The following is a 22,397-nucleotide window of genomic DNA, read 5'->3' on the forward strand; positions in this document are numbered from 1 at the left end:
ACTGTGGGCTCTTTTGCTGCTACAGCCTTGGTCACCAAAAGGATCTGCTTCCTTTTCCCATTGACAAGAGGAGGATTAATTCTTCCCTCTGCTCCGAGGTAACAGCAGGCTTTGGAGGAATTTCGTAAATTCTGGAGAGAGTAAGAGGAACTCGGTCTTAGAACAGCAGCAAGATGCATATCTGTGCTGAGATATTATATAAAATATAATATCTCTCCAACTAGTTGGAGAGATGAACTGGTCATTACCACTAGGTGCAATTATGTAAGTCTCTTCAACAGCACTTGGGGAAAAAAGAAAAATAGGAAAGACACTGAAAAATAATAAATATAGGTGTATGTATGACTGAAACACTCTGTTGTACACCTGAGACTGGCACAGCATTGTAAGTGAACTTCGGAAGTGAAATCCAGTAAGTGATTACTCCAGAACAAAAATTCTTTTGATGGCAAAGAGTATAAAAGAACTCTGAGTGCTGTACATGTATCTAGAAAAAGTTATTTCAACCTCAGCACTACTGGCATATTCTTTGTTGTGGCGAGAAGTCTTTGTGTTGCAGGCAGTTTCGCAGCATCTCTGGCCTTTAAATGCCAGTAGGAAACTCTTTTTCTCACCCTCCAGGTGAAACTCTGCTTGCTATTAAAAGAAGAAGGAACAGAAGGAGGAAGAAGAGGAGGAGGGGAAGGACAAGGGGAAGGGGAAGAGGACAAAAGGGAAAGAAAGAGTTCTAGCCCAAAGTGGTTCTTCGACACCCTTGCAATTGCCTTTCTGTTGGGCCTTCATCACATTTCACTTATCATGCATGATAAGACATGCATGTCTTATCTGAATCTCCTTTGGACTAAAGTTATGCTCTTCTTAACTAATATTTATATAAAAGGAACAGAGGCTCAGAGCAATTCTATGACTGATCTATGATAGCACAACATAACATGTAATGTTGTATGGCAAGGAGGATAAAAGTTGCAGATGGAATTAAAGTTGCTAATCAGCTGACTCTCTTGAGAGTCACTTGGGCTGTAAGGAGATCAAGCCAGTCAATCCTAAATGAAATCAATCCTGAATATTCGTCAGAAGGACTGATGCAAAGTTCTTCCATTTGGCTACCTGATGCAAAGAGCCGACTCATTAGAAAAGATTGTGGGCAAAATAAGAAGGCAGAGGCAGAGGATGAGATAGTTAGATAGCATCACGACTCAATGGACATGAATTTGAGCAAACTTCCGGAGATGGTGGACAGAGGAGCCTGGTGTACAGTCCATGGGGTCACAAAGAGTCAGACATGACTTAGTGACTGAACAACAACAACAGTCAGCTGACTTTATCATAAAAAGATGAACCTGGATGATCTGGGTGGCTCTAGAATGCAATCACAAGGTCCTTATACATGGAAAAGGGAGGAAAAAGAGGTAGTGTCAGGATGATGCAACTTAAGAGATCCAAATGGCTCTTACTGTCTTTGAAAATGGGGGAAGACGGCCATAAGCCAAGGAATGTGGGCAGCCTCCAGAACCCAGAAAAGGCAAGGAAACAGCCTTCAGTGAGGAATGCGTCTGTGTTAACCTTGATTTGGCCCAGCAAGACCCATCTCAGACTTCTGACCTCCAGACCTGTAAGACACTAAATTTGTATTGTTTCAAGTTGCCAAACTTATGGGTATTTGTAATGGCAGTAACAGGAATCTCACACCTATGCCTTGACATGTGGTATGTATGAATCCAGTCTGAAGTCCTTCAAACTACCCGCCCCAGGTCTGTGAGCATCACCTGTGCTTGGCTCACTGCTTGGCCTTGGGCAAGGCTAGATGAGTTGGTACCCACTCCACTCACAGAACACATATGGGTTGGCAGGAAGCCACGGAGAACCACTATGGGGCCAAACTCCTCCTGGATGGACTAAAGAGGCCTGTTTCAGCCCTCAGGTGCAAAATCTGGAGTGGATTATCCCAGAAAATTCTCAGGATGCCTGGCAAGCACCCTAGTTTGCCGCAGTCTCATTGACGTAAAGCTTGAGCCTCTGGATGGTTTCGCCTTCCATTGGTGGCCCGTGCAGGTAAACTGGAGAAACACCTTGACACCTTCTGGGGCTGTCTTCCTCTCCTCTTCCGGTTTCCTTTTGGGTGAGTGGAGGTGGGCTTAGGAAGATTAGAAAAGCCCCACAGAGACCTGCAGCCTCAGAGCTGTTCATGGTCCTTTGGTCCCATCACCTCATGGCACAGATTCTTGTCCAGGGTCTCCCTGGCATGTGAACACACCATTTCCCTTCGTGTAACCTGGCAAAGGGAAAAACTGCTTGTTACTCTTTTGAAAGGGAAGCCCTAGCCGGCCCTGGAAGAGAATCTTGGAGACAGAGAGCCGGCAGAGGAGGCTTGGTAGAGGTAGGAAAAGTTCAGAACGGGGAGGAGAAAGGGTGGAGAGGGGGCAGCACTGAGCTGAGGAGGGTCGGGGAATGGGGTCCCCTCTACCCCATCTCTGCCCTCAATGTTTTCCTCGTGTATGAGGGACTGGCCTGGGGGCCTCTCACTCGCGGTCCCGCCCAGGGTGACTCTCTCTGAGCTCCCCTATTTGGCCGGCTCGGCCGGGCTCTGGGCGGGGCGGCGGAGCGCGGGGGTGGGAGTCCCGGAGGAAGATGCGCGGGGCTGGCTTGGAGGAGGCCGGGCGCCCAAGGCAGAGGGGTGGGGATCGGGGGTGGGCTGCGCCCTCCCGCTCCGACCCATTCCACAGCCCGCGGAAAGCAGACGCTGTCAGCTCAATCACTCCCCTTTCAGGAGGAGGGAGGGGACGGAAAGGTAACTAGCCCCTTTCTGCTTAAAAAAAAAAGAAAGAAAGAAAGCAAAGGGAGATCGCGGGCAGCCTTGCAGCCTCCCTCTCCCCACTCCTGGACCATGCACCCCTGCATCTTCTTGCTCGGCCACGGGCGAGGACTTGATTTCTTGAGCTGAGAGCTAAAACTTGTTGATTTTTCTTCTCCCCAACGACTGAATCATGCCATGTGCCCAGAGGAGCTGGCTTGCAAAGCTCTCCGTGGTGGCTCAGCTCCTGAACCTGGGGGCCCTTTGCTATGGGCGACAACCTCAGCCGGGCCCGGTGCTCTTCCCAGACAAGAGGCAAGGTTAGTGTCTTTTCCTTATTTCCTTCGAAAACCGCAGGGTAAGACGCGTGCAAAGTTGGTTGCTCTTTTTTTCCCCCTTCCCCCACTCAGCTGAACTCCGCAAAGCCGTTTGGCTGAGTTGCAAAGAAATCTGGGCTGGGAGCTGGGTAACTCTGGGCATCTCGGAATTCAGTGCTTAACGTGTCGAGTCCTTACTTCTTACGAAACCGAAGGTCGGGTCTCTTGTACACTAAGGATGCTGCTGCGAAAACTCTATAGAGTTAGCTAGTAACCCCTCACCGCCTTTTTCTCCTCTGAACACTGCACTGTTTCAATCCCTATTTTTCAGACTCTGAACACGGAAAATGGTTTTTTTTTTTTTAAATAAAATTTCCAACCGGCCGGCCACTGGCAGTCATTGTCACGTTTCTAGTTAGTTTGAAACTTCTGGTGAGGGAAGGGGAAATGCGATTCCGCCCCCCTGCTGAGTGAGCTTGGCTGTGTTTTCCTTTCCTGGAAAGATTTAGGGCTGTGTTGTAAAAATAACAGCCCTTTTAGAGAAATTTTCCTACCGTAGGGGCTCACCTTTCCCTGTTCTGTCTTGCTGATCGCCGCTGGCTGCTTCTCTTCCAGAATTTCATGAACCTCTATAATGTGAGAAAAAGCACTGGAGTTGTGATGGAAATTGGTGATTATACTCCTTGTCATTATTATTATTATTACATGTTTTTAAAATCTAACACCCTGAGCATGATGGTGTTGTCGTCTCTGCCTTTTCATTGGCTTTGCAAGGGCCAGACACACATTCCTGTTTGGTGGGCAGTTTGTTGGGCTTCTGAGAGCCAACAGTCATGGCAGCAGCCATGGCCAGTGTGGTTGGACGTGGGAGCGCTCTGGTGTGTCGGCCTCTTGACTGCTGACAACAGCCTCCTGGGTGCAAGCACCATTGTTATCGCCTCTACTTTACATACAAGGAAGCTGAAACCTGGGGAGTTTATGGGCTTAGCTATGGTGGAGTGAGGCTGTAAACCCAGGTAGCCTGACTTCAGCGGCTGGCTTCTTAACAGTCAAGCAGCATTGTCCTAGAGCAATAATAGGGACAACACACACACACACACACACACACACACACACACACACACACGCGCGCGCGCGCGCGCGCGCGCGCAGAGCATGGGGGTTAGTGTCCATTAAGTCCTGTGTCTGCTGACTGTGCTCAAGTCTTCCAAAGCTTCCTGGCCCCCTTTAATCCCCAAGACCACTTGGGTGGTAAACATCACCAGCCTGACCTTGTTGAGGATTTCTGCCTACGTTGCAAAGTTCAACTACAGCTGGAGAGCTCATATGCTGACTCCCAGAGCCATCAGAAGCGGGACCCTTTGCTTTCCTTGGAAGCCGGAGCAGACACTGGGGTGAGATGTCAGTCAGCCAGCACTCGCTTGTGTAAACGGTCCAGGTCCTGATAGATCTCCCACCCCCAAGTTTAAAATAGCAGCGTTTGTTGTCCTTTGAAAAACAGACCTTTTGTGAAAAGTCTCTTTTGCCGGCAGCACAAACAAAGCTTGCGAGCACTTCCCAGGGCATTTGGAGACGGTTTGGTTCAAAAACACACACTCTCCTGGACTGGTTTTCAGCTCTGCTTGCGCCACATCTTCTTTGTAAGTGAATTCAGCTCCGCGTGGAGCAGACTCCACTGGGACTTGCTTTCTCCTCTCTGGAATGTGAGAGATAAGTCACCTTGAGGGTTATGTGCTGAGAGGGGTTGATACCAAAAAAGAGCTGTACAGTACTCTGAGCTTATTGGTGATGCATAGATATTTAGATTTTAAAAATAATTTCCAAAACCTATTTCGATTTTAGTTGAAGACCTAAATGTCAGATTTGAAACCATTCAACTTCTAGAAGAGAACATAGGCAGAACACTCTTTGACATAAATCATAGAAATATTTTTTTCAGATATGTCTCCTAAGGCAAAAGAAACAAAAGCAAAAGAAAACAAATGAGACCTGATTAAACTTAAAAGCTTTTGCACAGCAAAGGAAGGCATCAACAAAATGAAAGACAATTGACTGAATGAGAGAAAATATTTGCAAATGCTATAACTGATAAGGGGTTAAAATCCAAATATATATACACGTATAAGTATTACTCAATATAAAAAAGAAACAAAACAAACAACCAAAAAATGAGCAGAAGGCTTGGATATATGTTTTTTCTAAGAAAGATGTAGATGGCCAACAGGCACACAAAAAGATGCTCAATATCCCAGATCATCGGAGGAATGCACACCAAAACTGCGATGAGACTTCACTTCACACCTTTCGGAACAGCTATCATCATAAAGTCAGCAAGTCATAAATGTTGGTGAGGATGTGGAGAAAAGGGAATCCTTGTGTACTGTTAGAAGTAACATAAATTGGTATAGCCACTGTGGAAAACAGTATGGAGATTTCTCAAAAAAATAAAAATAAAACTACCACATGATCTAGGAATTCCACTCCTGGGAAAATATTGGAAGAAAATGAAAACACTAACTCAAAAAGATACATGTATCCCAATGTTCATAGCAATACTATTTATAACAGCCGAGATATGTAAGAAACCTAAGTGTCCATCAGTAGGTGAATGGATAAAGACATGGTACATGCATACAATGGAATACCACTCAGCCATAAAAAGAATGAAATTTTGCCATTTGCAGCAATGTGGAGGGACCTAGAGGACATTTTGCTTAGTAAAATAAATCAGACATAGAAAACATCATATGATATCACTTATATGTGGAATCTAAAAAATAAAATGATTGGATATAACAAAACAGAAACAGACTCACAAATATAGAGTATGAATTAGTGGTTATCAATGGGGAGAGAGAAGAGGGTAGGGCAAGATAAGGGTAGGGAGTTAAGAGATAACAAACTACTATGTATAAAATAAATAAACTACAAGGGTATATTGTATAGCACAGGGGAACATAATCATTATTTTGTAATAGCTTAAAATAAATAAAACCAGGAAAAAAAATCAGATTTTTACGTCTTTTCACCAAAATATTTGTTCTCAGTCAACTCACTGGTGGATTTACAAGTAATCCCCATTTGGTGCAAAGGAGACATTGTTGAGAAGATTTCCATTTAGAACTTAGAGAGAGAGAGAAAGAGGGAGATAAGTGAGAGAATCAGAATGAAGGTAAACTAGATAGAAAAGGAAATTCTTTTTAAAAAAATTTGTTTAATTGAAGTATAGTTGATTTGCATGTTGTGTTAATTTCTGCTGTATAGCTAAGTGATTCAATTCCACATACGTATACATTCTTTTCCATTATGGTTTATCACAGGATATTGAATACAGCTCACTGTCCTATACAGTAAGACCTTGTTGTTTATTCATTCTATATATAATAATTTACACCTGCTACTCCCAAACTCCCAATCCACCCACCCCCCATTCCTCTTTGGGGTCTGTTCTCTATGTCTGTGAGTCTGTTTCTGCTTCATAGATAGATGCATTTGTGTCATATTTTAGATTCCACATATGTGCATGAGTTGCTCAGTTGTGTCCAGCTCTTTGTGACCCCATGGACTGTAGACTGCCAGGCTACTCTCTATATGGCAGTATACAGGCAAGAATACTGGAGTGAGTTGCCCTTTCCTCCTCCAGGGCGTCTTCCTGACCCAGGGATCGAACCCTTGTCTCCCACATTGGTGGGTGGATTCTTTACTACTGAACCACATGGGAAGCCCAGATTCCACCTATAAGTGCTTCCAGATGATATTTGTTTTCTGACTTACTTCACTTAGTATGATACGTTCTAGGTCCATTCATGTTGCTGCAAATGGTATTAGTTCATTCTTTTTTTATAGCTGAGTAATATTCCATTGTATATATGTGGGCTTCTCCATGGCTCAGTGGTAAAGAATCTGTCTGTGATGCAGGAGACCCAGGAGATTCGTGTTTGATCCCTGGGTCAGGAAGACACCCTGGAGGAGGAAATAGCAACCCACTCCAGTATTCTTGCCTGGAAAATCCCATGGACAGAGGAGCCTGGAGAGTTGCAGTCCATGGGGTCACAAAGAGTCGGTTGTGACCGAGCTACTAAGCACACGTGCATGCAGTATGACATTGTATATGTGTCCCGCAACTTCTTTATCCATTCATCTGTCAATGGACATGTAGGTTGTTTCTGTGTCTTGTGAGTAATGCTGCTACGAACATAGGGGTGCATGTATCTTTTCAAATTAGAGTTTTGTCTGGATATATCCCTGGGAGTGGCATTGCTGGATCTTATGGCAACTCTATTTTTAGTTTTTTGAGGAACCTCCATACTGTTTTCCGTAGTGGCTGCACCAATTTACATTCGCAGCAACAGTGTAGGAAGATTCTTTTTTCTCCACGTCCTCTCCAGCAACTGTTATTTGTATATTTTAATGATGACCACTCCAACTCGTGTGAAGTGATACCTCATTGTAAATTTGATTTGCATTGAAAAGGAAATCTTTAAAGCTTTCTGGGAATAAGAAAATTAGGGCTTTGCCTTACTGTCTGCTGCTTCACAATTACTCAATCTCTAAAGAGTTCCATTTCCACTCTGACAACATTTTTCGATTGCACCCAAGTTCTGAACTTTTAAACTTGGAAATTACTTCAGATATCATGTCTGCCATCCTTTTTATTTCTGCAGACGAGGAATGGGAGGTCTGGTTGGTCAGTCAGTCAACATGCATTTATTAAGCACCTGCTAACTGCCACTCCAGCAGCAGGTTGAGGGGAGTCTCACAAGGTCCCACAGTGGGAGGCAGACTCAGAACCTTGATGACTATTAAAGTTCCTTCTAGTTCTCAGGGGCAGGGCAGGAGAGTCAACATTTTATTGTTGGTTTTTTTTTTTTTAAATAATTTTATTTATTTATTTATTTTTGGCTGCACTGGGACTCTTTTACTGCCTGGGCTTTCTCTACTTGCTGCGAGAGGGGACTACTCTTTGTTGATGTGCATGGGCTTCTCCTTACAGTCGCTTCTCTTGTTGAGAAGCACAAGCTCTAGGGCACCAGAGCTTCAGTAGTTGCGGCCCGCAGGCTCCAGAGCACAGGACCAATAGTTGTGGCATATGGGCTTAGTGGGATCTTCCTGTGTCCCCTGCATTAGCAGGCAGTTTCCTGTCTATGGTACCACAAAGGAAGAAGAATGGACCATGGAGATGAACCCAGTACTTTCTAGGACTGCAAACAGGTAGATTGGACAATCTCTGCCTAATATTCTTCCCTCAGTGCTCAGTGGTGATATACATGAGTGTGTGATGACCTCCACAAGGCTCCCAACCTAGTATCAGAACCATTCAGTTCAGTTCAGTCACTCAGTTGTGTCTGACTCTTTGCGACCCTATGAACCGCAGCACACCAGGCCTCCCTGTCCATCACCAACTCCCAGAGTCCACCCAAACCCATGTCCATTGAGTCGGTGATGCCATCCAGCCATCTTATCCTCTGTCGTCCCCTTCTCCTCCTGCACTCAATCTTTCCCAGAATCAGGGTCTTTTCCAATGAGTCAGCTCTTCGCATCAGGTGGCCAAAGTATTGGAGTTTCAGCTTCAACATCAGAACCATAGGAAATATTAATCTTGCACACAACACACTGCCTCTCTTCTGCAGCTGACAATCTCCCCTCGGTTTCGTACACATTTTACTGTTTACAGGTCACTGGTCCTTCCATGATCCCTTTTGCTGCTGACAACTCCATGAAGCCCATCCCTTGCATGGGCTTGTGCAGAACCAAGGGAGAGCTACAGTGGGTTTCAAGACCAATGTCATGATCATATGCTTATGCCATTTGCAAAAGATAACTTCTGCAAAGAGGAAATGATTTCAGATCTTAATGTAAGAAGAGCCTTCACAGTTTTGATATGGCATTTGTCTTCATTCTCATCAGCATTTACTGTCTGTGGGTTAGTTAACGTAAGGCTGGTGAGCAAACTCAATTTCTTGTGGTGTATTTTACAACTTTGAGTCAAAGTTTTGAATCAATATGATTCTCCACAACCTTTCCATGTATGTAGTTTTCCATAATAAAAATATAGTCAAAAGATTATAAGAACACATGGAAGAGAATTATGAAAATAAACTTTGTACTATTACAGGAAGTAATATCATTGCCCTTTGTAGGAAGGAGTCTTAGAAATTCAATTGTTCTCTCATATAGAAATAAATATAAAGACTAAGTATAGATTTAACTTAAAGTTTACAAAATCTGGCAGGTCAATAATTTCTCATCTCTCTCTTTCTGAGAGAGGGTAAAAGGTCGGTTGGTGGTTTGTATTTTCAAAAGTGCATATAACAATGGGCTTTCCCCAAAGTTTCTCATGAAGTATCGACTAAACTTGTTTCAAATATAATCTTAAACAAGGCAAATCAAAGTATTTGTGACTTGTGTTTTGCACCCATCAATCCTAGTGCAAACTGTGCTGTGATTATGGCATGTGTCAGTCCCATCCACAGCCTTGTTGATGCCCCCCACCCCCTTGACGTCTGGCTCTCAGTGGTAGACCCTTAAGTAATGAGGGCAGAAGGTAGGAGGGTGTGCTCTGGGGTCAGGTTGCCCCAGCCTGAATCCTCACTCCTCTTTATTGTCTTTTTACAGAGGTGGGAATGAAGGCTCAGACAAGGAACACTGTTAGTAATATCCCAGACAATTGTGAGGATTAGATGAAACCAAGTTGGTATACTCTAAATGCCACGTTTGGTAATAGAATTGGTAAAAAGAAAAAAGTAGGAGTTATTCTTATTCCTTGACATCTTGTTTCCCCATCCTTGTCATATGCCTTCTGAGCTCTGCTTTCTATTGGCCAGGACAATAGCTAACTACTCGTCCAAACTAAACGCCCACTGAGAGGAAGCCAAGATGAGTTTGGGCCTCTCCCCATCTCTGCTTGGAGCGTACATATATTTAAGGCCTCAGGGGTCCCTAGTAGCCAAGTCTCTATCGTTAATACCAAGAGTGAGTAGCTAGTGTTTAGATAGTGAGCATTGTCTGTCAAGCACTGTTCTAAATCTATTACATATTTTAATACATTGAATTGCCGCAACCACCCTGTGTGCTGTGCTTAGTCATCCAGTCGTGTCTGACTCTTTGCGACCCCATGGACTGTAGCCCGCCAGGCTCCTCTGTCCATGGGATTCTCCAGGTGAGAATACTGAAGTGGGTTGCCATTTCCTTCTCCAGGGGATCTTCCCAACCCAGGGATCAAACCCAGGTCTTCCCCATTGCAGGTGGATTCTTCACTCTCTGAGCCACCAGGGAAGCCCCACAACCACCCTAAGATACTATTATTTTTATGCCCATTGTGTAGATGAGTCTAGTGCAGTTGGACTGCCCACATAAAACACACTCCATTAGGTAATCTCCTAATTCCATCCATACCTATTGGCTGCTGTGGCTTAGCCACCTCTTTTGCAGTAAAATCAAGGGTGAAGGTGATTTTATCTTCCCTTACTTCACCAGATAAAGAGGCAGTTATTTTTTCCATTTACTGCTGAGTGACTTGAGGCCTCTCAAAGAAGTCAGCCAGTTCTTTTCTTGCCAGATCATTGTCCCCAGGGGCAGTGTTCCCGCCTCTACTCTGCTGTACCCTCTGCCAAGTGCAACTGCTTATGTACATGAAGTGTGCAGGCTAAGAACATGATTTTGAAATAGGAATCTCAAGATTTTAATCTAAGTATGTTGTATATTGGCTCTGTGACCTCTCTTAGATTCTGTTTCTTTTTCTATGAAATGAGGATAGTAACTGAATCTGTGACACAGTCTTGTGTGGAATAAATGAGCACCATTGTAGCAAGTGCTTCCATACTGGCTAAGTGGTAAAGCACCTGCTTGCAATGCAGGAGATGTGGGTTCGATCCTTGGGTCAGGAAGATCCCCTGAAGGATGAAATGGCAACCCAATCCAGTATTCTTGCCTGGAAAATCCCATGGACAGAGGAGCCTGGTGGGCTACAATGCATGGAGTCTCAAAGAATTGGACACAACTGAACATGCTCGCATGCACAATTATAGCAAGTGTTCATTAAATGGTTACTATAATTGTAATCATTATATTATTACACAGCCAGCTTATGCTGACTCTCTTAAAAAACCCAGTAGATCAAAAGTAACTAGGTCAAAAACTGTAAATGTATTTGCTTTTCTATTCTTTGGGCAGTAGGTGCTGGGGTTCAGGCAAGTTAATCTTTTATTTTATACCTGTCATGTTTAATTCTTTGGATGTATCTTAGAGACAGGTCCTCGAAGGTACATAAGCTTCTCTTGAGAGGAATCAGCATACAGGGGTACCGTTGCAAGTTGATGGTTGTACCCAGTTGAATAAGACTTTTCTATCCCATTCTGCTCTCCAATGCTTCAACCCTGGGGGAACCAGAGATATCACTCTGAGTCATAGAAGAAGAGAGCAACAGGAGGGAAATACTAGAGAAGCTGACTACATCCAACCTCAGCCAACCTGGCCATTCCTTTCCTGAGGTCTGAACGTGAAAGGGCAGTGAAGCTCTGATTCTTAAGAAGTCCAGATATTCCTTGGAGATGGGCAGTACAGAGGCCTAAGTCAATCTGACTCCTAGTTCATGGTACATTCTCATTATTAATTTGTGCAAAATGCTTTTCTTGTTTTGTTTATTTATGCATTTTTGTCCCCATTCTCCACTCTTAGCCCTCCGCATAGAAAACTATTATAATGGATTCCATATGTATTTTTTTGGTTTGTTTGTGTATGTCCTGGCCTGGGAAACTTTGTATTACTGTTTTTGCGTGAATTTTCCCTGAATGTAAATGGCTCTGTATTAAGTTGTTTTGATTCCTACTTTTCACTGAGGACTGTTTTTAAGGTTTGTTCGTTTTGCTCTGCACTCTGGTGCTCTTAGTCACTGCAGTCAGAAGCAAGGAGTCTGGACTTTTTACTCTTAAAAACTGAGACTTTGTTAGTACCTAGGAGTGAAAACTGTTCTGTCTCATGTTTCCTTCTTTCTTTCTTTCCTTCTTTTTTGAAGTATAATTGACCTCTGTTAGTTTCAGGTACATAACATAGTGATTCAGTAATATTTCTGTACATTTCAAAATGATCACTGGTGAGTCTAGTGACCATTTGTCACTGTACAAAGATATGACAGTATTATTGACTATATTCCCCACACTGTGTATTTCATCCCCATGACTCATTTGGTAACTGGAAGCTTGTACCTCTTAATCTCCCTCACCTATTTCACTCATCCCCTTCCCCCTTCCCCTCTGACAACCACCTGTTTGGTCTCTGTGTGTCTGTTCTCTTATGTTTGTTCATTTGCTTTGTTTTTTAGGTTCCATATATAAGTAAGATCATATGGTATTTATCTTTCTCTTATTTTACTTATCCAAGGCACAGATGAACTACAAGTATGTTTGAAGAGAGTTTTCTGCAAAAAGAAAAGCTCTCTTTTATAGTTGTACCCCATTAAGTTCAGTTCTTTGAATAGTCAGCTATAGTTCAGTGTTACATGCACACAAATGAATTGGGCACTTGTGATATGCAAAATTCTGACCTCTAAAGGGTTTGGGAATCAGTAATATAATAAACAAAAGGCTCTGTAGAATCAGGCTGTTCTGGGAGCTATAGAAAGTGAGGACATGGTGGTTCAGAACAGAGAGAGAACTTTAAGGACTTTAGGAGAAAGAAGAGGGAGGATTGAGTTGAAACTTTGAAAAATAAGCATAAGATGGGACTTCCTTGGTGGTCCAGTGGTTAAGACTCTGCTTTCCAATGCAGGGGGCATGGTTTCAATCCCTAGTCAGGGAACTAAGTTCCCACATGCCTTGGGGTGAGGCCAAAAATTAAAAAAAAAAAAACAAAAAAACAACAACCATGTTGTTGTTGTTGTTTAGTTGCTCAGTTGTGTCTGATTCTTTTGTGACCCTGTGGACTGTAGTCCACCTGGTTCCTCTGTCCATGGAATTTCCCAGGCAAGGATACTGGAGTGGGTTGCCATTTCCTTCTCCAGGGAATCTTCCCCACCCAGGGACTGAATCTGCATCTTGTGCATTGCAGGTGGGTTCTTTACCACTGAGCCACCAGGAAAGCTAAAAAAGAGTACGATGATGTTAAACATGAGATTTTGATACAGAGTGCAAAAGACATTGTAGCTGAGGAAAATAAGTTGAACAAAGTAATACAAGTTACAAAGTGCAGGGGGACAGCTGGGAGGTAGAAGTAGAAAAGTAAATTTTTTCCCCCTTTGTCTTTCCTAGTCCCTCTCCCTCCCTCCTTTGTTTTCTTCTTTCCTCCTTCCCCACATCCGCCCCCCCCCCCCCTTTTTGACCTGAAGCAAAAGATTAGTTTATCAGTTCAAGTGGTTAATGGCTTGCTTTAGTAGGTAGTCTGTAATGTGGAACCTGCTGCTTACTCTCCACTAGATATAATAGATTTCTTGTTTTTATCAAATAGGAAAGTGAAGAAGCAGTGGTAGGGATTTCAACTTAAGGAACTCAAAAGATGTGTTCATTCTGATGTATGGAAGAAAGGAAGAAGTGTTCATAACTTGTATTTTTAAAGTGGCAGTTTTCTAGATTCCACATATATGCGTTAATAAACAATATTTATTTTTCTCTTTTTGATTTAGTTCTTTAGATCCATCCACATCTCTGCAAATGGCACAGTTTCGTTCCTTCTTATGGCTGAGTTATATTCCATTGTATATACATGTACCGCATCATATCTATGCATACAGCTGATTCACTTTGCTATAGAGCAGAAACTAACACAACATTGGAAAGCAACTGTGCTCCAAGAAAAAAGTGGAAATTTTTATATTTTGACCCCATGCCTCTGAATCTAATATGTCCACCTATCATTTTATTTTGTATATTTTATAAAAATAAAAAAGAAACATCCAAGTTCTTTTATGTACTCATTGCTACATTACAAAACACTTATGCTGTAACTATGCAAGGTTTTTCAGGGTCTGCTTCGTGAATGTAATGTGCTTTTGCATTTTTCCTTCAACATTACTTAACTGAAAATTTTAGAGGCATTTACATTCCTTATGATAAACGGTGAGGTTCTGTGATTTGTATGAATGAACTCTAGACCTAAAATGTTCCTGTTTGCCATACTGATCTCACCACTTTCCTAACCATATTCCTCATGCATTAATTCTCGACTTAGTCTGTCTCAGGTGAAACATCTGACATCCAGAGCTATGTTTTGATGTCAGCTTAGACAGTCGCCCGTCATCTGTGAGAGAGCCCTGGGTTGATTTGAGTTGTTTAGGGAACTTGATGTGGATGGAGTTCATACCATGGAAACATCTCTAAACTTCAGGTCAACAGTAGGATTTTGAAATCAGCAAGCTAAAATCCAAGTTCAAACAGGAGTATATTTGTCTTAACCATAGATTCAGCAGGATCTCTTAGTCTTTTTTTTTCTTCCAACTTTTTATTTTATATTGGAGGAGAGTTGATTAACAGTGTTATGATAGTTTCAGGTGGACGGTAAAGGGACTCAGTCATACATATACATGTATCCATTCTCCCCCAAACACCTCTCCCTTCCAGGCTGCCTCATAACACTGAGGTGAGTTCCCAGTGATACACAGTAAGACCTTGTTGGTTATCCATTTTAAAGATAGCAGTGTGTACATGTCGAAAGGATCTCTTAGTCTTATTCTGTGTTTCCTTTTTTTTCCTCAGAGCATTTTATCAAGGCCCTGCCAGAATACCACGTGGTGGCTCCTGTCCAAGTTGATGCGAGCGGGCATTTTCTCTCTTATGGCTTGCACCATTCTGTCTCCAGCAGCAGGAGAAAGAGAGATTTGGATGGCCTAGAGGACCGGGTGTACTATAGAATTTCACATGAGGAGAAGGACTTGTTCTTTAACTTGACGGTCAATCAGGGATTACTTTCCAAAAGCTACATTGTGGAGAGGAGATACGGGAACCTCTCCCATGTGAAGATGGAGGCTTCCTCGGGCCCCCCCTGCCATCTCAGGGGCATAGTTCTGCAGCAGGGCACCAGAGTCGGGACTGCAGCCCTCAGCGCCTGCCATGGACTGGTGAGTCCTCTTCCTTCTCTGCCCTCAGTCCCTGGCTGTCATGGCCTGGACACCCACTGGAAACAGGTTCACACACACATTCAACACACAGGAATTGAGCACTTGTGATATACATGATCCAGGCTCCCAAACAGCCTGGGGAAAAAGTACATAAAGTTAAAAGTCAGATCCGTCTGGATGGAATGGAGAGAATAAGGGCATTGAGGGTCCAGGGAGAAGTTCAACCAAGGATATCACAGCAAGAAGTGGGGGGTGGTGGTCAGAGTTGAGTCTTCAACCTCTGAGGCAGCTCTGAGAATATTGGTGACTGGTGGGCTGGCTAGCCCCTTGGAATTAGGAAAATCTGGACCTGGACTGGGTGTGAGGCATATAGTAAGGATGGTGAGGGACTTCCCTGGTGATCCAGTGGTTAAGACTTCAAGCTCCCAGTGCAGGGGGGCCGGATTTGACGCCTGCTCAGGGAACTAAGATCTTGTCTGTCTCTTGGCAGAGCCAGAAAAAAAAAAAGGATAGTGCTAGCCAACAGCTGCTATGAGCTCATTGTTGATTCTCAGTTCAGTTCAGTCGCTCAGTCATGTCCGACTCTTTGTGACCCCATGGACTACAGCACGCCAGGCCTCCCTGTCCTTTACCAACTCCTGGAGTTTACTCAAACTCGTGTCCATTGAGTTGGTGATGCCATCCAACCATCTCATCCTCTGTCATCCCCTTCTCTCGCCTTTAATCTTTCCCAGCATCAGGGTCTTTTCCAGTGAGTCAACACTTCGCATGAGGTGGCCAAAGTATTGGAGTTTCAGCTTCAGCATCAGTCCTTCCAATGAATATTCAGGACTGACCTCCTTTAGGATGGACTGGTTGGATCTCCTTGCAGTCCAAGGGACTCTCAAGAGTCTTCTCCAACACCACAGTTCAGAAGCATCAATTCTGATGAGTTTATAATCAGACTGCACATGGACCCTTGGGCTGTCCCTTTGTGCCTCTGTTTTCTCCTCTGTGGAATGGAGATAATAATAGTCCCCAACTCACAAAGCAGGAGTTGGTAAACTACAGCCCATGGGCCAAACCTGGGTCACCTTTTGTTTTTATAAATAAAGTTTTGTTGAAACATAGATATGCCCATGCTTTTGACTTACAACAGCAGAGCTGAGTGGTCAGGATAGGGACTGTGTGGGACTATGAGGCCCCTAATATTTGCTATCTGTGCTTTGCAAGAAAAGTATCTTAATCTCTGTAATACAGCACTGTGAGTAATAAATGCATTTGTATATCTATATATACATAATATATATATATACATTATATATAATATATATATAAATCTTAGAAGAGTATCTGGTAAATAATGGACATAATGAATATTGGCTGCTATTATTATTTATGTTTCTAATATACCAGGCACCTGAATGTGTGGTTTGTTATGTGGTTTATGCTCATTGTTCTCTCTACAACATTATCCACCTTACCACCATTTTGGTTATGTTTTAACAGATGATGAGGTTTGGAGATGTTGAATATCTTTACTGTGCTATTGTTAATTTCAGCCCATGTCTTTCAGGTGTTCTGTGCTACATCTCAAAATGTGACCAAGTTTGTTTTTTCAAAATTTAAACTTAAAAAAAAAAAGTGGCCCCTTTGTTCCCCTGAACTTCTAGCAGTGACAACAGCAACTACCCCTCTGGCAGCTGCCTGGCAAACAATGCCTAAGAATGATGTTGAGGTTTTTGTCACATTGGAGTGGGAGTCAGGGGTCGGTACCAATCAAGTGTGCTTAGGGCCCGACTGCAGGGGGAGAGGTGCTGGAGTCCTGGAGGCAGTTGTTGGTAGAGCTTAGGGCATCCGCCTTGGCACTGTGCCAGAGCAGGTTTTTTTGGATAAACTCCTGAGTGGCATTCGCATTCCTATAGGAGGCGCTCATTTCAAGTTTTCCATCCTTAATGCCTGTTTCTTGAGAATCCTGTTCTTCATAGTTTGAGTTTGTTTATCCTGTATCTGTTTGAGTTGGCTTTGCTAGAAAACTGTGGGAAGATTAACATAAAACATTGTTGTTATTTAGTCATTAAATCATGCCCAACTCTTTTGGAACTCCATGGACTGTAGTCCACCAGGTTCCTCTGTGCATGGGATTTCCCAGGTAAGAATACTGGAGTGGGTTACCATTTTCTTCACCAGGGGATCTTCTGGACCCAGGGATTGAAACTGCATCTCCTGCATTGGCAGGTGTATTCTTTACCATTGAGCTACCTGGGAAGCCCCATAAAACACTGTACATCATTGTAAATGTCTTGAGAAGGTTCAACTTTCTGAAGGACCTCTGTGGATGAATTGTTTTGTACAGTAAGTGGAAAGTCTTGCTTTGTCCTTTTTTTGGTATATCTAGATTTTCATATATAGCTGTGTATCATTTCCCCTTAATTGGATCATAAACAGCACAATAAATTTTACCCTCTTTGTCTCCCTAGGCCTCATTCACTGCTTGGTTGAACTGAGGGATATCTCCTGGCTTCATGGTCCTCATCCTCTGAGTTTTCTCTGGGTTCATATGATGTTTTCCCTGTGCAGTCCCTGCTCTCATTTCTATGACACAACCCTGGAAGCGTCAGTGTCACCTGATCTTCCCAGAGTAACAGAATAAAGAGCCTTTGTTCTAGGATAGGCACATAAGAGTGAAGTGATCCACAAGACAAACATGCAAAGGCCACACTGCTCCAGGGAATACTCATGTGGGGACCTACATATAGTCATTAACCATTCATAAGCCATTATTGTGCTCATAAAATTTTAGAAAGTTTAAATACCATTGCCTTTCTGTGGCCTAGAGCCGTTTGGTCCATGACCTCACAGAATAAACATCACCTGAAATTTCTCCACTTCACACCCACAGCATCAGAATCTCTGGGGGTGGGCAGAAACCTATATGAGTGTGTTTTAACAACTTTGTGTGTGTGCTCAGTTGCTCAGTTTGGGCCACTTTTTTGTGACCCCATGGACTGTAGCCCACCAGTCTCCTCTGTCCATGGGACTTTTCAGGCAAGAATACTGGAGTGAGTTGCCTTTTCCTCCTCTAGGGGAGCTTCCCAACCCAGGGATCCTGCATTGGCAGGTGGATTCTTTACCACTTAGTCCCTGGGGAAGCCCTTGAAGCTTTATTGAGATATAATTCACATACATAGAACTTAGCACTTAATGCGTACAATCCAATGACTTTAAATATATTCACAGGGCTGTGCACCCATCACCACAATCAGTCTTAGAACATTCTCACTGGCCCCCAAAGAAACTGTTAGCAGTCATTCTCCAATCCTCCCATCTCCGCTCCTTCTCGGGAACCATGGATCTACTTTTGATCTCTGTTATCTGCTTTATTAAATAACTGATTTATTTGGCTGTGCTGGGTCTTCGTTGCAGCTCGTGGGGTTCTTTAGCTGCCGCGCGTAGGCTTCCTTGCCCTGCAGCTTGTGGGACCTCAGTTTTGACCAGGGCTCTGCATTGGAAGGTGGATTCTTAATCACTGGACCACCAGTGAAGTGCTTGAAATTTTGATTTAATGAACTTTTTGGAGACTCTGATGCTCACTGAAGTATGAGAAGCCCTGGACTAGGGCAGTCATTCTTAACCCAGGCTGATCATTAGGATCAATTAAAGAGCTTCTTCTTTTTTTTTTTTAATTGAAGTGTAATTGATTTACAGTACTGTGTTAGTTTCAGGTGTTCGGCAGAATGATTCTATTTTATATGTGTATATTTTTCAGATTATTTTTGTTTAGATTCTTACAAGGTGGTGAATATAGTTCCCTGTGCTATATAGTAAATAATTAAGAAGCTTTAAAAAATTACCTATGCCCAACCCCATCTCCCAGATACTCTGATTTGACTGGTCAGAGGGGAGTGGGGCCCAGAATCAGTGTTTTTAAAAACTCTTTAGGAGAGTCTGATGTACCTTAGGTGTTGCCAACCACTGAATTAGTGTGAATGGGTGTTAATTATCAGTATTAGCCAATATTGCTGTAAAGTAGCTGCTCTCCCCAGGATTCTAGTGTGCAGCCAGGATTGAGGACCATTGCCCTCAACTGCTCCCTAATTTCGCCTTGCTTTCTCTAAAGGAAATTGTATATTGTTTAGAATTATTCCAGGCTTGGGAATAGAATAGGAGCTTTGCAATTTCTAATGGCCCCAGGGAGCTATGAGAACCACCATGTGGGTCTTTTCAGATTCAGATTCATTTAAAACACAGGAGCACAAAGAAGCAAATGTGAACTCAAAGACGTACATGGTGGCTAAGGTGATGGGAAATTTGAGGTTCAAATCATTGAATGAGTTTTCCAGAAGAATCAATTCACTGGGATTGCTCTAGAGCTTTTGACACATAATTGGACAATTAGTGGATGGCTATAAAAAAAAGGCACCAAAGCCAAATGAGTTTCTTTGGTGAGTGTACAAGCTGGCTGGCTTCAGGTTCACTTGCTCATGTACCATCCTTCAATAACGCTCACCTACAGTGGTTCTAGTCCAAGTTGGTGGTTGGACTTGTGTCTGATTCCTTTGACCACTTGTCTGGGAGCTGATCTCCAGGATACTTCTCTTCCCTTTCACCTAGGGTTGACCCCACACTCAGATTCACAGGATGACAGGCTTAGAATATGCCAGCTCTAAGCCTCCCCGCACTCCTGAGGACAGAGGTGGCATTTGGGAAGGCTTTCTGATGCAGGAAACCCTCTTTTGTGGAGCAGGACATCTGCTTCTCATTCTTATGGCTCGGGGCTGGCTTATTCTACGCTTCAGATGTGGTAATCCTAATGTTAGGGGCTGTGTTCCCTTGGAGTTGTCTATAATTTGAGGTTCCTTTAGTCTCCCTTAGAGAAGACTCAGCTGGTTGCAAACTGAAGACCCAAGAAAGGTCACCCATGACAAGATGGAGATGACCTCCTTCCTGCAGTTAGTATCCTCTCACAGGACCATGGTGCCCATCCTCTCGGAGGCTGCTTGCAGACCAGGTCAGCCCACGTCCTGACTTGGGGACTTTCCCTCTGTCATCTTCCCCATTTTCATCCTCTGTTTGCCCTCAACACTTGCGTAACTTTGAAGTTATGGAACTTGTTTCATTTGAAGAGTTTAGTTGATTTGTTTAATTCTGTATTCTTTGGTGAGAAACTGTATCCTTTAATCAATTAGATTCGGAATTCATCCTCAGTGGGAGGTGTTACCTGTGAGAACCTTGGTGTGGTTTTGGATTTGCAGTTGCCAAGGGTAGTTCAGACAGTAAAGAGTCTACCTTCAAGTCCAGTGACCTGGGTTTGATCCTTCAGTCGGGAAGTTCCCCTGGAGAAGGAAATGGCAACCCACTCCAGTATTCTTGCCTGGAGAATCCCATGGATGGAGGAACCTGCCAGGCTATAGTCTATGAGGTCACAAAGAGTTGGATACCACTGAGCGACTTCACTTTGCAACTTTGCGAGGGCCCTTCAGGATTTATTGCAGGCTACTTTGTTGTTCGTCTTTCAGTTTAGTTTTCTGGACTGGGAGGACAGTGCAGAGCGTTAGACTCCACACTTATGCATGATACAGGATTGGGATTCTGTCTCTTCATGGGGTACCCCACTTCCATCAAGGGCTTGAGCTAGGCACCATTATCTGGACTGCATACTAGAGTCAGTAAACAAATATTTTTGATTTTTATTCACAATCAGGCACAGTATTTCTCAGTTCTTTGTTAAGGTGAAAACAGTTCTTGGCTCCATCCTAAACCCTAGCCTCAATTCCAGCCCCTGCTAGACAGTTAAATTCTGACTCTTAATCTGAATAATAGGGTTATTCAGCTTCAACTCCCAGTTAACTCTTTTTCCTTTTCCCTTTGGGCATATTGAGATTTCCTTTCTTGTTTTGAGCTCAACTATGAATTAAAATTATGAAAAGGTATTATTTTTAGTTTTTTTAAAGTTAAGCTTTATATCTCAAGATAGTTGTAGATTCACTTGCTGTTATAAGAACCACTACAGAGAATATTAAAAAGCAGAGACATTACTTTGCCAACAAAGGTCCGTCTAGTCAAGGCTATGGTTTTTCCAGTAGTCATGTATGGATGTGAGAGTTGAGCTATACACAGAGGTGAGTGCTGAAGAACTGACGCTTTTGAACTGTGGTGTTGGAGAAGACTCTTGAGAGTTCCTTGGACTGCAAGGAGATCCAACCAGTCCATCCTAAAGGGGATCAGTCCTGAGTATTCATTGGAAGGACTGATGTTGAAGCTGAAACTCCAATACTCGGGTCACCTGATGCGAAGAACTGACTCATTTGAGAAGACCTTGATGCTGGGAAAGATTGAGGGCAGGAGGAGAATGGGACGACAGAGGAAGAGATGTTTGGATGGTATCACCAACTCAATGGACATGAGTTTGGGTAAACTCCGGGAGTTCGTGATGGACAGGAAGGCCTGGCATACTGTGGTCCATGGGGTCTCAGAGTTGGACACGACTGAGTGACTGAACTGAACTGAACTGACAGAGAAGTCCCATGTACCCTTTCCCCACTCCCCTGCCGCTGCCCACCACCAATGGTAACATCTTGCAAAATTACTATGCAATCTCACAGACAGGATTGGCAAGTCAAGATGCCCAAGATTATCATCACAACTATCACTCACATTGCTCTTTCAGACACACTTATTTCCATCCTGCCTCCATCCTCTCCTTAGGTTTTTTTTTTTTTCTCCTTAGGTTTTGAAAAGTGAAAATAAAACTGTTCATTGCTCAGTCATGTCTGACTCTTTGCCATCCCATGGACTGTAGCCCTCCAGGCTCCTTTGTCCATGGAATTCTCCAGGCAAGAATACTGGAGTGGGTTGCCATTCCCTTTTCCAGGGCATCTTCCTGAACTAAGGATTGAACCTGGGTCTTCTGTATTGCAGGTAGATTCTTTACTGTCTGAGCCACTAGGGAAGCCCCCCAATGTTTACATTTTATATTTAAATTCATGATCCATTTTGAGTTAATTTTTGTATAAAGTTTGAGACTTAGTTAAAGGTTAATTTTCTTTCTTTTCTTCCTTCCCTCCTTCCTTCCCTCACTCCCTTCCTTCCTCCTTCTTTCCTCTTCTTCCTCCCCACCCCACCTTCCTTACCTTCTCTCTCTTTTTCAAAGTATCGTGCCCTCTCTGGCCTTATTGTCTTTGCATGGACAGTTTCCTCTCTCCATAGAACACTCTTCTCTCAGTTTTCTACACAGCTGCTCCTTCTTATCTTTCAGATACCA

At 43.3% G+C, this 22,397-nt stretch overlaps 1 protein-coding gene across 1 annotated transcript in view; it reads left to right on the forward strand.

Annotated features, from left to right (window-relative positions):
- The first annotated feature begins 2,827 nt into the window (after positions 1-2,827).
- ADAMTS12 (ADAM metallopeptidase with thrombospondin type 1 motif 12) overlaps positions 2,828-22,397 on the forward strand; it is a 376,425-nt gene continuing 356,855 nt past the window's right edge. The window contains exons 1-2 of the mRNA XM_061129264.1: positions 2,828-3,111; positions 14,793-15,154. Of these exons, the coding sequence (XP_060985247.1) occupies positions 2,985-3,111; positions 14,793-15,154 (489 nt within the window). The 5' untranslated portion in view covers positions 2,828-2,984. The remainder of the gene's footprint in view (positions 3,112-14,792; positions 15,155-22,397) is intronic.

The sequence above is a fragment of the Dama dama genome, chromosome 25 (genome assembly GCF_033118175.1).
Source record: "Dama dama isolate Ldn47 chromosome 25, ASM3311817v1, whole genome shotgun sequence".
Classification (NCBI taxonomy): domain Eukaryota; kingdom Metazoa; phylum Chordata; class Mammalia; order Artiodactyla; family Cervidae; genus Dama; species Dama dama.